This window comes from Leucopleurus acutus (assembly GCF_964270905.1).
Source record: "Leucopleurus acutus genome assembly, chromosome: 15".
NCBI lineage: Eukaryota > Metazoa > Chordata > Mammalia > Artiodactyla > Delphinidae > Leucopleurus > Leucopleurus acutus.
Genome location: NC_139157.1, coordinates 9,063,690 through 9,080,835, shown reverse-complemented (window position 1 = coordinate 9,080,835; position 17,146 = coordinate 9,063,690). Strand labels below are relative to the sequence as shown.

General features: G+C 49.3%; 1 protein-coding gene across 3 annotated transcripts in view; it reads left to right on the top strand.

The window, feature by feature from the left end:
* TULP4 (TUB like protein 4) overlaps positions 1–17,146 on the top strand; it is a 168,762-nt gene that overhangs the window by 140,040 nt on the left and 11,576 nt on the right. For all 3 annotated transcript variants that reach the window (XM_082855808.1, XM_082855807.1, XM_082855806.1), the window contains 4 exons: positions 3,925–4,149; positions 5,278–5,512; positions 12,639–12,783; positions 15,397–15,541. In XM_082855808.1, the coding sequence (XP_082711934.1) occupies positions 3,925–4,149; positions 5,278–5,512; positions 12,639–12,783; positions 15,397–15,541 (750 nt within the window). The remainder of the gene's footprint in view (positions 1–3,924; positions 4,150–5,277; positions 5,513–12,638; positions 12,784–15,396; positions 15,542–17,146) is intronic.

Below are 17,146 nucleotides of genomic sequence, written 5' to 3'. Positions count from 1 at the left end.
GCACTCTCGCGTGTTCCCAGGTTCGCTGGAAGAGAATGTTTGACACCGTTCTCTTCCGCTGCAGCTAATCCTGGTGGGTGGGATGTGCCTGGGGAAGATGAGCTTGGACGCGCTCTGCCCGGGGGCAGTGAGCAGGGGATTCCTGTTCTACCTGCAGCGGCAGGTCCCAGGGGCCGGAGCCGCTGAATCGGGACGCCCCTACCCTGTGTCTGCGGGCACGTGTGTTTACCACCGCCTTGATTCCTGTCCTTTCTGAGAAAACGGCAAGCTTATACTGAGGGCTTTGCAGGCTGGAGCGCCAGTACACAGCACAGGAAGATGAGCACCGGCAGGAAATGAGACTTGTAAAAAGTAAGATGACATGTAAAAAACTGTAAAAGTGTAAGCAAGGTATAAAAGGATTTTTTTGTGTGTGTTAATTTTCTTATTTATTTCCCGTTTTATTAAGATATATTTGATATGGACACTTTGTAAGTTTGAGGTCTACGACGTCTGGATTTGCTATACGTATGCATGGCAGTATGATTACTGCCGTGAAGTTAGCTCTCAGCTCCCTCATGTCACATAATTACCATTTCTTTTCTGTGGTGAGAACATGTAAGGTCTTCTCTCTTAGTAACTTCTAGGTATTTGTACAGTATTGTTAACTGTACTCACCATGCTGTGCATGGATCCCAGGTAGTAGGACTTCCTACGGGCTTACAGGACTTACAGGGATCCTGAGAGGTCATGGCCCTACTTACTGGCCTCAGACTCAATGGTAACTATGACAGTCAATTTCCCCATGTCAGTGATACCTCAGAATCTTCAGACAAGAGTATCAGCTTTCACTAGTTGTAAATTTTTCCTTACTTTTCTAATACAGCTTTAAGATTTATTATGGCAAAGGCACCAGTATTTATTTTGCTACTTTATTATCTTACGTGGGGCATATGCTGTAAAAATAAATTCAATGAGTGTGATTTCCCCCTTTGCTGAAATAAATAAATCATCACTGACTTGGGCAAGTAAGTGAATGCTGTACCGTACTGTACTGTACTATAAATTCCTAGTGGTAGTGGTCTTGTCGTGCTCTTAGAAAAGGGGGTTTCCTGGTCACCTTGCTCCAGATAACAGGTCCTTTGAGACCCTGCAGGCATCACTTCTCCAGGCCAAATTATTCCAGTTCCTTTTTCCCGGGTCTAGTTTTCAGTCCTTTCAACTCCTCCTTGCTGAGAATTCTGTTTTCCTCATTTCGCGATGCCGGGTGTGGAGGGCACGGCCCTTCCTCCACCTTCTGCTGCTTCGCGCTCACCCGGCAGCGCTGCGTGGCTGGGTTACCGCGGAGCGCGGGGCCCATGTGACCGGGGGGCTCTTTTCTGCCACAATGAGTTATTCCGGTCATTGTCCCCTCGTGGTTTATGCAGCTCGTTTCTCCTCTTATCTGTTGCCTTTTCTACACATCCGTTGTTGGGTCTGTTTGTGAGTAAAATAGCCTTGACCAAGCAGATTAAGGGGAGAACTGTGGGGAGAATTGGGGTTCGTGACTGTATTTGTGGTTGACAGAGAGGCAGCGCGTTGTAGTAAGATGAGCATAAGCAGCGGGGTTGGGGGATGGGTGAGAATGTGCTCTCCTGCTGATCAGCTGTGAGTTACGGAGCTCTCTTAGTCTCAGTTTCCACAAATGTTAACTGGGAATAATGATGCCTGTGTGGCAGAGTTGAGAGGATTAAATGAGATAATACGGGTGCTTATTAAGATACCTTAATGTGCAACTGGAATGTAGTTAGTTTTTACGACCTGATTGTTAATTTTTGTTAAGATGGGTAGTGATTATACCTGTAATTATAACAGATAGGATTTTTATCTGTTTATAGACTTGAAAGTCTATAAAGTGGTTTAAATTCCTTTTTACAAAGCTATAGCATACTTATCATAATGATAATCTTATAGAAGACCCTTCCAAAACATGTAATCAGCTGTTAACACAGAGGTAATTACTATGAAAAGCAAACCAGGAGGAGGGAGGGGAAGAGAGGATGAATATATGTGTTCTTGCATTGTGACCACTGGGACATCAGGTAGATGGATTCAAAACTCATGGGAAATTGGAAGAAAGAAGTGTCTGGTATTTTTGCAGCCAGTTCCAACCGAGTCAGATTGTGCTAATTGGAAGCGGTTCTTCATGATTTGAGCTGTAGGTTGTAAGTATTATCTTCGGAGACTTGGGGGTTGGCAGGGCGGTTTGCAGCTTTAAGATCAAGCATGATTATGCTACCAATAGAGCTTTGTCCTAAACTGCGCTTACGGGGGGTCGGTCATACTGAAGAAACTCTCTTCGTATATTTTTTATGTGTCGTCTGCCGTGTCTTCGGCAGTGATTATGTCTTGCTCTAACCTAACAGTTTCCTCTGTGGGGGTCTACCCTCTGTGAGGGATCCTTTTATAAGGAGGCCCTTCTTGGAAGTACTCTGAAGCCCCCAGACTGAGCTCCAGGCCCTGTGACCCTCCTCCAGGGGACTGCGGCTGTGGTCCTACCCTGCGGCTGCGCGGCCTCGCCATGATGGAAATGAAGTTATCTTCAGCCTTGCATTTTTGTTTTGAATTCGAAGCCAGGATTAGCTGACCCTGGAGGCTATTTTAAGCAAGTGTCTTCATGTGTTTCTTTTATCTTGATGCCTGTCACTAAAGTGTTGTGAAACTTCTCTTCCTGTTTCCTATAAAAGATCTGGTATCCCCACTTCTGATCTTGACTTCATTAAATTGGAACTCCACCTGTCTGGACCAGAGTGAGCGAATCCTCTCGCTGCTTCTCCGTCGCGACCCTCCGCTCTTCCTGGGCTGACCTTTCCTAGATGGCGCCCCTGAGCTTCGGAGTCTTTTTCCCAGTGCAGCCAGTTTCTAACTTGCATATTTGGATTCCAGCCTGCCTCTTCAAAGCCAATAATGGCCACAAACCCGTAGAGCAGCTGCCACAGGAACTGTGTCCCTCTCTCTCCCCTTTCCTGCCCCATCGGCTCAAGGATGGCTGAGAATAACAGTGATTGAGTATCTGTGGGTTATCACCTGTGATGAGTCCCAGAAGCACTCTGATTTCTTTCATCTCCTTTAATCCTCACAGCCCCCTTTTGACTCATGAGAAAGTATGAGACTTGTATTATTCCCTGGGTCATGAGCTTGTGACTCAAATCCAATGTTGATCTGACTCTGAAATGTTCCTTATAGGGACAAAAGGGAAGGGCCATCTGGTCTACCTCTCCAAGCCTTGGGAACTACCCCTGTTACTTGAGGATCCAGGTAGCCAGAGCCTCAGTAAGGAATGCGGGTTACTGTGTGCCACAGGCTGTTTGCATCTCCTGGCGGAGGTGTCATTATATGGAGCTAGGTTAGGTTTTATGCCACCAAATTAAATGAGATAATACATGTATAAGAACTTGGCAGCACTATCCCGGCGCTTTGTGCCCTGGCCTGGGGATCTAACTACTTTTCAGTGAAAACACCGACCGTGTTTTTCCTTAATTAATTAATTTTATTTTTGGCTGCGTTGGATCTTCGTTGCTGCGCGCGGGCTTTCTCTAGTTGCGGAGCACGGGCTCTGGGTGCGCAGGCTCAGTAGTTGTGGCTCGCGGGTTCTAGAGCACAGGCTCAGTAGTTGTGGCGCACGGGCTTAGTTGCGCCGCGGCATGTGGGATCTTCCCGGATCAGGGCTCAAACCCGTGTGCCCTGCATTGGCAGGCGGATTCTTAACCACTGCGCCACCGGGGAAAGCCTGAAAATGCCGACTTTTTATAATGTAGGATTTAATATCCTCGACTGTGCTTTTTAAAACCAACATTCTAAAAATCTGTTAGATCATTTTATTTCGCTCGACACAGAGAGCGTGATCTTTCTTTGCTTTTCACAAGAGCAAAAGCTTACACACAGTCTCCCTTCCCTTCCCGGCAGCGCCCCATCATCTCCATCTGCTGGGGACACCGGGACTCTCGGCTGCTGATGGCGTCAGGACCGGCCCTGTACGTGGTGCGTGTGGAGCACCGGGTGTCCAGCCTGCAGCTGCTGTGCCAGCAGGCCATTGCCAGCGCCCTGCGAGAGGACAAGGACGTCAGCAAGCTGACCCTGCCCCCCCGCCTTTGCTCCTACCTCTCCACTGCCTTCATCCCCACCATCAAGGTAAAGCCTTCCCCCTGCTCCTTCTTCACCCTGCTGGCTGCCTGCCTGCCCCAGAAGGACCGCCGGGAGGAGGGCGGAGTCAGGGAGATGGGCAAGAGGCCCAGAGCAGGACCACAGAAGTCGTGCGGCTCCCCAGAGTTCTGCCGTGGTCCTCCCTGTGTGCTGTCTGTCCCTAGCGTTAGTGTCCATGGGGGACTTGCCTTGTGTGATGGACGTGAGCTTTTTTGTGGTAAAGGCAGTATTCCGAGCCTGACTGCTGTAGCCTCCCGACGGTCAGTCCGTCCGTTCAGTCCTGACTTGCGGGCAGATGCTGCCATTGTTCCCACGTGAGACAGCGGGAAACGTGTTCCTAGAAGTCAGGTAACTCGCTCCATCGATAGTTACGAAAATGGTCGGGATTGAGCCCAGTTCAGTCCTAGGGCCTGCCTTCCTCACCACTGTGCTGAGGAAGCTGACTGCTGCCAGCACTCACTGTCAGCTGTTCTTTCTACGGGTTGTAACCCAGAAACTAGTCTGTTCTCAGTGGGAGTGTGTGGAACATAGCTGCCAGTTGCTGTTCAAGGGTGGGTTTCCTCCTTAGCCTCTGGCCCTCTGCACCTTAGGTTCTTTTCTGTATTCTCTTTTTTTGTTTTTTATCTTTGCTTCTAAGTTTGTTGGTTTGTTGGTTACTTTTTTTCTAAAACATCAGAGTTTTAGAACCTGTTATGATGTTTTTTTTCTAGTTGGTTTACAATCTTGGTTTTGCAATAGTGATTCTCCACCCTGGCTGCACGTTGGAATCACCTGGGGGAGTTTTTAGAAAATGCACATGCCCAGGCCTATCCCCTGGAGATTCCAATTTCATTGTCTGAGGTGGGATCCTGGCTTAGGTATTTTTTAAAAGCCCCCAGGAGATTCTTTTTTTATTCTTTGGTCATACCATGCGGCTTGTGGGATCTCGGTTCCCTGACCAGGGGTTGAACCCGGGCCCCAGCAGTGAAAGCGCCGAGTCCTAACCGCTGGCATTCTGACACACACCCAGCGCTGCGAGTCCCTGTTTCACGGCACATAGTTAACCCTTTCTGAGCTGCAGCCAGTGCAGAGTATCAGTGGTGCCCACACTCGCTTCCTTCTGTGTCCTGCCTCCAGCCCCCAATTCCAGACCCCAGCAACATGCGAGACTTCGTCAGCTACCCGTCGACCGGCAGCGAGCGTCTGCACTGCACCATGAAGCGCACAGAGGACGACCCCGAGGTGGGCGGCCCCTGCTACACGCTCTACCTGGAGCACCTGGGCGGGCTCGTGCCCATCCTTAAGGGGAGGCGCATCAGCAAGTTGCGGCCCGAGTTCGTCATCATGGACCCGCGGACAGATGGCAGATCAGGTGGGGCCCCCTCCCCTGGAGGCACTGAAGCCCTGTCGGGTGTGGTTGTGGAATAGCCTTCCTGGCGAACTGTGCGGAGGGGGAGCCTGTGGATGAAACGTGAGCCTGTCTGGGCTGGCGAGGAGCATCCCTGAAGCTGCTCCATTTCCAAAATCCCGTTAAAGTTAATGACTCTCTTAATGTACTTTCTGATGGGTTTTTAACAGCGTTTTGTACGGCTTCAGTGTGGCCGGGTCTGTAGAGGCAGCGCGGGCTCCAGTCGGGGGAAGCTGGCATAGGCCTTCTGGGAATGGCGACTTCCTCTGTCGGTTACTCATCAGGTGTTCACTGAGGACCTTCGTGTGCTGGTGGAGGCCATTGGAAAGTAGTAGTGAGGTGCTGTCTCCGCCCCCCAGAGGGAACGATAGAACTGGAGTTGTCAGACCTTCAGCCTGCCCCCCAGCCTCCCGCTAGCACCTTGCTTCTGCTCCTCTCTAATCCACCGTTAACTGCTTTGTAGCCGACCTCCAAGGAAAACTGCTTGTTCACCCATAGAGATTTTGGCATGGTGAACCACCCCTGCCTTCCAGAAACCCTCCTAGACTGGTCTTCATGACTCGGTGGTGTGTCCAGGTGCTCTCTGCGTACTTCTCTCTGGGAGCCTCGAGGGAAGGAACCGTGTTCTTTTTGTTGGTACCGTGTGTGCTAGCCCGGGGCCCCCACCTGGTGACTGGCATGGCCTGCATGTCCCCACCAGCAGGACCTACCGGCCCGAAGGTGCTGCCGCCTCCCTGTGGAGTCTTGCCCATCACCGTGTCCCTCAGGGCCCGCGGTGGTTGTCACGCCAGGGCTCCGTCTGGCCCCCGAATCCCGGGGGCCTGCGGGGAGGGAACTGAGTCATCGTGGTACCCCCAGGGACTGGCACGCACCTGACCTTGAAATGACACGAGCTGAATTGGGTTTGTTTCCATTAGTTCATCTTTATTCTCTCCACTTCCCGTCTCCGACTCACGCTCCTGCCCATTAAGCTGGGCTCTGCCCCTCGTTATGTCCCCAAAGCCACAGGTCGTGGGACGACCAGAGTCATCCTCCTGTCACAGTGCAGTGGGCTTTCTCAGCCTCCTTGCCCCTCTAGTGTTTTATATAGTCAATCCACCTGTGTCTGCTTTTCTTTAGTCACTCAGCATCTGTGGCAACATTCTGCTACCAGTGTTACTGTATAAAATTGAAAGCAGTACAGCTGTACTTACCTTAGTCAGTTTTGTCTTCAGGAGCAGGGAGAGCAAGTAGAAGGAGTGGAGGCTGGTGAGGAGGCAGGTGGAGGCAGGAAGGCAAAGTGAGGAGAACAGGCGAGCAGTGGACGTGAACTTGGAAGGAAAATGCGTTTCAGGGGATGGGAAAGAAGAGAGCTGTTGACAATGAGCGTGGCCGACGAGGGGGCGTGTGAAGAAGGGCTGAGCAGCACACGCGTCCGGCTTCTCACGGGCGCTCTTGCCTCCCAGGTTCCTCCCGGGCACGTGACTTCATAGGGCCTATGCTCAGGTGACATCTGGAGGGGAATTGAGTGCAGAGCTTGCCTCTGTTCCCCGGGTGCATGGATTCCCTGCTGAAGAACAGGACAGAAGCCAGGGGTGGGGGGAGGAGATGTTTTATTTCTGTAGTTAAAAGAAGTTAAAAGTTGTAAAGCAAAGTGATTCAATAAGGTGTGTTTGGTGCCTACTTCGTACACGGTCCTTGAATCTCCTGCAGCTGTGAAGCAACGCCAGGGCGTCTCTGCTTTCAAGGAGTTTATAATCCCTTTTGGACGGCAAGACAACACTCGAAAAGTTCATTTAAAAAGTCAAGATTTAAATACCTTGAGACAAAAATAGAAGATGTATCACAGGCAGAATATGACTAATTACCAGCTGAATGGTGAACGTAAACGGGTGCAGAGGAGGAAAAGCTCCCTGACCAGGAGAAACCAGGAATTGCTCATCGTGAGAAGCAGATTAACTCTTCCAAACCTGCACATCGTTGTTTCTCACCTGTGGTCCATGGGCTGCCTCCCTGTAAGTCACCTGGAATACTTACTTAAATAGAGATTCCTGGGCTTTTGCCCCTTAGGTTAACTCAGCAGGTCTGGAGGGAAGCCTAGAAATCTGCAGATTAATGGGTGTGCAGGTGATTGTTATGTTCTAAAGTTTGTGATCCACTGTTGTAGATGTTCTCCAAGCAACTTAACAGATGTTCCTCAAAATTACCACTGTATGTTTTTATAATAGATAACATGAATCCCAATAATTTTTTTTAGCAGAAATCCACCATTTCTCAAAGGATTCTCAAAAGGAATCCTTAGAGCTTGCAATGGACTGAATTGTGTGCCCCCCAAATTCACATGTTCAAGCCCTAACCCAGGGTTACTGCATTTTGGAGCCAGGGCTTTTAGGAGGTAATTAACGCTGTCATAACGGTGGGCTCCTCATCCGATAGGATTGATAGCGTTCTAAGAAAATGAGGAGGGAGAGCGCTCTCTCTCCCCTCCCCCCTCTCCCTCTCCCCTCCCCCTCCCTCTCTCTCTCTCTCTCTCTCTCTCCCCGCCCCCCCCCCCCCCGTCTCTGTCTCTCTCTCTCACGCGCTCTCTCTCGCGTGCTCTCTCGCTCTTTCTCACGCTCTCGCTCTCTCATGCGCTCTCTCGCGCACGTGCTCTCTCTCTCTCTGTCTCTCTCTCTCTCTCTCTGTCTCTCTCTGTCTCTCTCTGTCTCTCTCTCTCTCTCTCTCTCTGTCGCGCGCGCGCGTGCACTAACCCCACCCCCACCAACATGTGCACACACCAAGGAGAGGCCATGGGAGCACATAGTGAGAAGGTGTGGGTCTGCAAGCCAAGGACACGGCCGTGCTGGCCCCCTGACCTTGGGACTTCTCAGCCAACATTACCGCACAAGCCAGTTCCCCTCCTCTCGCTCCCTTTTCCTGTACGTGTGTGGAGAACCCTGACTAATACAGACTGTAGTGCTGAGAAGTGGGGTGCTGCTGGAACAGATACCCGAAGATGTGGAAGCAGCTTTGGCGCTGGGTCCTGGGTAGAGGCTGGAGGAGTTCTGAGGGACACCTTGGAAATACGGAAGTTAGGGCGATCTCTGGTGACGTCTCGGGCAGAGTGAGGAGCATGTTATTGGAAACTGGAGGAAAGTGACTCTTGTTATAAAGCGGCAGGGAACGTGGCTGAAGTGTGTTCTGGTGTTTTGTGGAAGATAAAACTTGCAAGCCAGTGAAACTGGATATTTACCCCAGGAGATTTCTAAGTGGTTTGGAAGGAGTGGCTTGGTTCGTCGGGACTGCTTAGAATAAAACGAGAAAGGGGAGGACGAATTGAAGAAGGAATTGTTAAGTACAAAGGAACCAGAACTTGAAGATTTGGAAAATTCTCAGCCTTTCCACACAGGACGAGGTGAAGGCAGGCTGTTGGACATCTTGGATTTGCCGGGATGGGATGAGAGAGCTGTTTGTAGGAACGTACTCTGTTCTTCAAGAGGGAGAATGACCCCAGCGGCGATTCAGAGGTCAGCAGGGCCACTGCCGCGGTTTCAACAGGCAAGACGGCCTCAGCCCAGAGCCTTGAACCGCAGCCCAGCGTACCACGGAGGCGACACAGAGTATTGAACCAAAGGGGATTATTCTTGAGCCTTAAGGTCTAATGGAATTCCCCTTACTAGGTTTTGGACTTGCGTAGGACCCATCGCCCTTTCTTTCTTTCCTTTTTCTCCTCCCTTTTGGAGCAGGAATCCCTCCCCTGTGCCTGTCCCACAGCTGTGTTTTGGATGCACATAACATGTCTGCTTTCACTGGTTCACATCCGGAAAGGAATTTTGCCTCAGTGTGAATTGTACCTTGAGTTTCACCCACATCTGATTTAGATGATATTTACGTGAGACTTTGGGCTTTAGATGAGAGTGTTGATGCTGGTATGAGGTAATAAGACTTTGGGGGCTGTTGGGATGGGAGGAGTGTATTTTGCATGGGAGCTTGCCATGAATTTGAGCGGGGCAGCAGGGGTGGAATGCTGTGGACTCTGGAGTTCAGGCTCTTAGGGGTAATTAAGGTTGAATGAGGCTGTTGTAAGCGTGGGGTCCTGATCCAGTAAGACTGGTGGCCTTGTAAGACGAAGGGAAAGAAGAGATCTCTCTCTCTCTCTCTCTCTCTCTCTCTCTCTCTCTCTCTCTCTCTCTCCCCCCCTCCCCCTCCCCCCTCCCCCCTCCCTCCCCCTCCCCCTCTCCCCCCTCCCTCCCTCCCTCCCTCCCTCCCTCTCCCACACACACACACATGCACGCACTGAGGAAAGTCCTTGTGAAGACACGGTGCAGAGGGGACCATCGGCAAGAAAGGAAGAGAGCTCTCACCAGAACCTGACCTTGCAGGCACCTTTATCTTGGACTTCCAGCCTCCCAAACTGAGAAAATAAATTTCTGTTGTTTAAGCCCATGTCCGGTGTTTTTGCCACAAGCCTCTTGCCATAGACACCTTTGCTGTGAAAAATAAAATAACTGATTGACACTTTGGTTTGACAGTTTGGTTTCGGCTGGTTGAAATGCACTAGCATTTCTCCCAGTTAGCGACGTTACTGATGGCTTTATTGGGCTAACAGATGACGATGATTTGCCCTGAGAGTTGGTTTCCTATTTTGAAACACACTACGTTGGAGGAGAAGGAAGCCGAGGGCCTCAAAGGTGCAGAGCTGAACCCGTGTTTCTCGTAGAACTTTGGAACATCTATCAGCAGACGTGGGACCGTATGCCAAGAACGCGAACAACAGTGTAGGGGCATTCCCAGCGCAACACAAAGCTCAGCCACAAATACGCAGCCTAGTATTTGGAAACCACTATCTCTCTCTTTTTTTTGGCCGCACCATGCAGCATGCGGGATCTTAGTTCCCCTACCAAGGATCGAACCTGTGCCCCCTGCAGTGGAATGGCGGATTCTTAACCACTGGACTGCCAGGGAAGTCCCAACGTATCTCTGTTAATGAAGGAAGAAATTTGGCAAGAAAAAAAAGTGCAGTGTCAAATGAGGAGACAAATGAAGAAGCAAAAAAAAAATAACTTACGAACAAAAGACTTGGAAGGACAAGTGCTTAGGTACAACCTACAAAATCAGTTATTTGCACAGTGTTGCCATGAATCAATACACACCTTAAATGCTTTCACATATTTTGTATTTCACAATAAAGTCCTTACAATTTTGTTACTCACTTCTCATGTTTTATTATGTCCTTTCTAATGTTCCCCTTTCATGTTTCATTATTATGGCGAAATTACACACTAGGGAGACAGCTGCTACAGTAGTTACGAATGTTTGTGCCCGCATCCAAGAAAGGATTCAGGTGTTGAAATTCTGACGCCCAGTGAGATGGTATTAGGAGGTGGGGCCTTGGGGAGGTGATTAGGTCATGAGGGCGGAGCCTTCATACTCATGAGATTAGTGCCTTATAAAAGAGCCTGCAGGAGGATCCCTGGCCCCTTCTGCCACGTGAGGACACGGTGAGAGGTCAGCAGTCTACAGTCCCGAAAAGGGCATGACCAGAACCCGGCCATGTTGGTACCCTGACCTTGGACTTCCAGCCTCTAAAACTGCAAGACAGTAATTTCTGTTGTTTATAAGGCACGCAGTGTGTGGTATTTTGTTACAGGAGCCCAAACAGACTAAGGCTTCAGTGAAGGAAACGAGCAAACGGTATGGTATATAGCAGTGGTTAACAAGTGTAGGTCAGCGTTGAGTTGTGTTACTGAACTTCCTCAGGTCTGTGGACTGGCTCTGTGCTCATGAACACGCGAAAGTGTTCTGTGAGGTCACACGCCTGTTTGAATCATGGCCAAACTTCCTTTGATCCAGGAATAATTTGCGACTAATTATAAATGAAGTAGTAGAAAGCACTGCTCGGGGCGTGGTGGAACTCAGATGCACAGCACTCTGGCTCGCTGGGTGCTGGAGCTGTGCCTCCTGATTCAGGCAGCAGCTTAAGGGGGTGAGGTAGTGACGGGCTGGGCGTCAGCAGCCTCCCTGCCGAGTTGTTCTGCTTTGCCTCCTGTGGCCTCCGAGAGGCCCCTGTTCACAGATGTCATCTCCACATGCTCAGAAACTTGGCGCCGAGTTTGGGTTAACAGACTCATCCTTTCCAGCATAAACAGCCCTTTTGAACGATCTGATCACTCACGTTCTATAAATTAGTTCACGTGCCTTTTTCTATCACCTGGCAAGGCTCTCGGAGCCTGGAGGGATGAAGCTTTGTCAGCAAAGTGATTCTGAAGCACGGGGTACTTCCAGTGAGGGCAGAGCTGGGTTTCGGGTGGTTTTCGGGGGTGAGGGGGTGAGGGGGTGAGGAAGGCAGCAAAGGAGAGGGGATTTGGGGAGGATGTTAAATGTGAACTTCATCTACTCTGCGGTTTGGTGACAGCCTGCTCTGTGCACATCATCTTCTGCCTGATGGCCAGCTGGCCCCCATACAGGCACCTCAGCGGAGCCCACAGCTACCGCCGAATGTTCTACTGCATGGGTCTCATTCCAGCCATTGCTCGAAGCAAGCCAGCAGCTCCTGCAGGTGGAAAAGCCAAGGCCCACCGGCAACCTTGTGGCACTTCCAAGACCACCTGGCATCTAGGCGTAAACTTCTGGGAGTCCCTGGAACAGACCTGACATGGGTCTTAGTCCAGAGCAGGCCTGGAACCAACTGGGGTCTTCCTAGGTCCCAGGCCAGCAGCAGGCCCTCAGGGCAGTCACTGAGTCAGCAAGCCCCTTGCTTGGCATGGGTTCCGGGGCCACCGCAAGCCTTTGTGGCCCCAGGTGGCTGCCTGGTGTGTCATGAGGAGCAACAGCACAGCCGTTTTGGCTCCAGCCTTCCGCACAGTAAACAGGGCCAGACTGTTGTGTACATTCCAGAGGCGTTAAAATTCATGCCCATTTTGATAGCAGTAGAAGTGCCTACTTTTGCTTAGGAAATGTAAGAGCATAAAAAGGTAGATGGAAAACAGTGTCCTGCTCCTTTCTGCTTCAACCTCTAGACTTAAACTGATGGCCTGTCAGAGTCAGTCTGTCCTCTGGTTTCTAGTAATGACCATTGTTAGGGTCTAATTGACATTACTCCCCTAAATTTTGCTGGTTGGTATCTTACCAGATGAAATCTATGGAAACAGCCTGATTTCCACGATGATTGACAGCTGCAACTGCTCAGACTCCAGTGACATTGAACTGAGTGATGACTGGGCTGCCAAGAAGTCTCCCAAGATCTCCCGAGCTAGCAAATCACCCAAACTCCCAAGGTAATTTCGGTCTTTAGGGGTGTGCTCCCTTTTTTGTGTCTCCGAAGGTGTGTCTGTTGTGTCTGCAGCAGAATCCCACTGAAACCAGCAGCTGAAGAGCACAGCCAGAGGGCGTCGTCGCCTTTCGTCTGGAAGATCTGCCCGCAGTAATCACAGCTTCCTTCATCCTTGCCTTTGGGATAGAAAAAGACATCCAGTAGCAAGTCTGCTAAACCCGCAGAACTTCCAGGGGTGGTTAGCACTGACGGTGGGTGGCATGGGGTGGCCATAGCCAGGGAGCTTGTTTTACCTTCCAGTTTGAGAAAAGTAAGAAAAATGTTTTTACGGTGTATGTAATGTGTTAAAGAAAGTGCAGAATTACATGCCTATAATTCTGTAATAGGGAAAAAATAGTGAACTAAAAAAAATTAGATCCTAAAGTTTGTCCTAAGGAGTGGCAGAAAGCTGAGAGGAGGTGGAAGGGGCTACGGTGTTGCAGATAAGAAACCCCACGTGCCCCATCCTGGCTCCCTGACCTGGACACCACTTTCCTTATCTGTGGAAGTTAAAGGGTGGACCAGATCTTCACTAAGATCCCTCTGTGATGCTGTGCAAAACCAAGGTATAATTCACATACAGATAGAATCCCGCCCGATCTTAAACACGTAAGCACGGTGTAGTTGATAAACCAGTGTATTCACCACCCAGTTGAAGATGAGATTTCCGTCACCCTGGAGGGTTCCCTGGGCCCTTCCTGTTTGATACCTGCACCATTCTGACTTCTGTTGCCGTAGGTTGGTTTTGCTTGTTCTTGAACTTCGTATAGATGGCGTCAAACAATACGTGCTCTTTTTTTTTTTTTAGGCTTTTTTGCTCAACATAATGATTTTGATTCATGCATGTCGTTGCGTATATCAACAGTTTCTCTTTTTTTGCTCTATGAAATTCGCTTGTTACGAATATACTATAATGTATTCCATTTACCAATTGATGGATATTTGGTAGTTTCCAGTTTGGAGCTATTATGAATCAAAACCAACTGTAGATGTTCTTATACAAGACCTTCTGGGGACATATGCACTTGTTTAGGAGGGGAGTTGCAGGGCCATGGGGTAGACATGTGTTGAACTTTATGGGAAGCTACCAAACAGTATCCCTAGGTGCCTGTACCATTTCAAATTCCCACCAGCAGTGTATGAGAGCTCTCACTGCTCCCATTCTTACCTGCAGTTGAAGGTCACTTAAAAAATTGTATGCATTCCGGTGGGTGGGAAGCGGTATTTGGTTGTATTGGGTTGGCCAAAAAATTCGTTTGGGTTTTTCCATATGATCTTATGGGAAACCCGAACAAACTTTTTGGCCAACCCAATAGTTTAATCCTGGTTATCTCCAGTGATTAATGATGCTGAGCAAGTTTTCATATGTTTGTTGGCCATTTGGGTGTCTTGTGTTTTCTAACTGTGAGTCCTTCGGCAGATACATGGATTGTCATACCATCTAATATGTGCATTTCTTCTTTTTTTTGTCCTGTTGAGGAAATCTGTGTCTACCCTAAGGTCATGAAGACGTTCTTCTGTTCTCTTTTGGATGCTCTGTAAAGTTTTAGCTTTCACGTTTCGCTCTCAGATGAATTTTATACCGCAGATTGATTTTTGTGTAAATATGGGTTAGGGGTAAATGTTTGGGTTTTTTCCCGCGTAGATATCCATTTGCTCTAGCAACCTGATTGATTTCTTTTTTCATCTTTATTCTAAGCTTGTTAATTTGCAAATTAGATTATGAACTTTCCTACACTTCTGCAGTGTTTCCGCGTTTCCCGTTACTTAAGCAGAGAGGCCATTTAACACATGAGTAGTCAACTCCTTCACGTGTAAATGTCCATTTGAAGTTGCTGGGTGCGGCCGTCTCCAGAGCTGGTCCTCCTTCCTTCCGTCTTTCCCAGCGTTGAATCCCCTGCACACAGCAGCCAGGCTGGGTGTCCTCGCGCGGCGATTTAGCCAGCTCTGTCCCCCTCCGCCCTAGGTATCTTATCGAGCTCTCAAGCAGTATATGTGAGGCTTCATGGTTTTCCTTCATAGAACGCCATCAACCTTACCATGTTCATTTTTATAATGCTCTCTTCGGGGTAGATTGGCATTAAACACGTATGTTCCCCATGTCATAAGCATAGGAACTGAAGACAAACTTTAGATCTAATTTAAATATTGCAGGTGGTGAAATGCTAGATAAGTCTGTTGAAGTCCAAACATTACGTATTAGGAATTGTGGAATCATTGTGGTCTTAAGGTGAGAAATAACTCTTCCCACCCACCATTTTCCCCGGGACTAATTTTGTAAATCCCCGGTAGAAGGCATTTCTAAACATACTCTTCGTCAATAGGAAGTAAAAGTTAATTCTCAGGGGTTCCTTACAAATGAATCGCTTCATCTAACCGCAGTATACTTTAAATATATGCTATTTGATATACGATTCTGTCCTTCTTTCCTCATGTTCGTAAGGCAAAAGCAGGTGGGAGGGACTTGATTAAATTAAGGGCCCAGCCTCTGAGAGAGTGACACCACGGGGGGCTGCTAGAAAGTGAGGAGGGTCCGGGAGCGCCGGTGGGTGCCTGACCCGTGGCCTCGTCTCTGCAGGATCAACATTGAGGCTCGGAAGTCCCCCAAGCTGTCGCGTGCGGCTCAGGAGATATCCCGGTCTCCTCGCCTGCCCATGCGCAAGCCGTCCATCGGCTCGCCCAGCCTGACGCGGAGGGAGTTTCCCTTTGAAGACATCACTCAGGTAGGGTCTTGAGCCCCGCCACGCACCCCTCCTCGTGCGTGCATGACAGCGGCTGAGCCCTCGGGACCGTCTCCGTGCCTGGGACGGCAGTGCCCGACCCGGGCGCCCTGGAGAAGAGCCCTGGTTGCCCCCCTCGGTACCCTTGCCACCTCTTCATCCCGCTGGGCCTCCCTCCCACCTCGGGCATCCCTGCTGCTGCCACGAGAACCTTCTCCCAGGCAGCTCTGCTTGAGACATATCCTCATGTCCACCTCTGCTCCCTCAAACTGCTCCTGACCCCCCAGTGACTCCCAGTGTCTGCGGGAGCCCAGCCCCAGCTGCGGCCCCGCAGTCTGGCCTGCCTGTCTCCCTCCTGGTCCCCCTCACCCTGGGGGCTGCAGCCTCGCTGTTGACTGGCCTCTTCCCACCTTTGTGCCTTTGTCCTGCCTGCGTCTCCATCTCCGGGTCATCGGGCCCATCCTCTCCTCTCCTCCCCCTTGTTTCTGCCTTCACGCTTCCAGATATAAGTTCACCTCCATGCCGAAGCCTTCCTTCCCTGACTCAGCCAGAGTAACCCCAAAGCATGTTGTTTATAGCTCCCTTATAACATTGCTCCGTGACGCTCTGTCTGCAAATAATTACAAGCCTGATCTCCTCCATTAGCTCATGAGCTCTCGGTGCCTGTGTGTATGTGTGTGTGTGTGGCGGGGGGGGGGGGGGGGGGGTTAAGTGTAATTGACCTACAACACTATGTTAGTTCCAGGTGTACAATGTAGTGATTTGATACTTTTATACATTTCAAAATGGTCACTGTGATAAATCTAGTTACTGTCTGTCACCATACAAAGTTATTATAATATTATTGACTGTAGTCTCCATGCTGTACATTTCATCCCTGTGATTTATTTATTTTGTAACTGGAATTGTAGCTCTTAATCTCCCTCACCTGTTTCACTCATCCCCCCACCCTCCCCTCTGGCAACCACCTGTTTGTTCTCCACCAGTCTGTTTCTGTTTTGTTGTATTTGTTCATTTGGTTTGTTTTTTACAGTCCACATATAAGTGAAATCATACAGTATTTGCCTTTGTCTGTCTTACTTCACTTAGCATATACCCTGTGGGTCTATCCATGTTGTTAACAAACGGCAAGATTTCATTCTGTGTATGGCTGAGTCATATTCCAGTGTGTGTGTGTGTGTGTGTGTGTGTGTGTGTGTGTACCACAGCTTCTTTATCCATTCATCTATTGATGGGTAATTAGGTTGCTTCCATGCCTTAATTATTTTAAATAATACTGCTGTGAACTTTGGGGTGCACATATCTTTTCAAATTAGTGTCTTGGGAGTTTCACTTTCAGAACAATACCCAGAAATAGAATCGCTGAATCATATGGTAGTTCTATTTTTAGTTTTTTGAGCAACCTTCATACTGTTTCCCACAGTGGCTGCACCAGTTTGCATTTCTACCAACAGTGTTGGAGGGTTCCCTTTTCCTGAGGAGCTAGATTTTATTCGTCTTTATTATTGCCCTTGCACATGCGTACACACACACCCTACACATATGTGTGGTTTGAGCACAGTGATAACTTTTTAAGTTTTTTGAAATTTAATTGAATGAAAAAACATA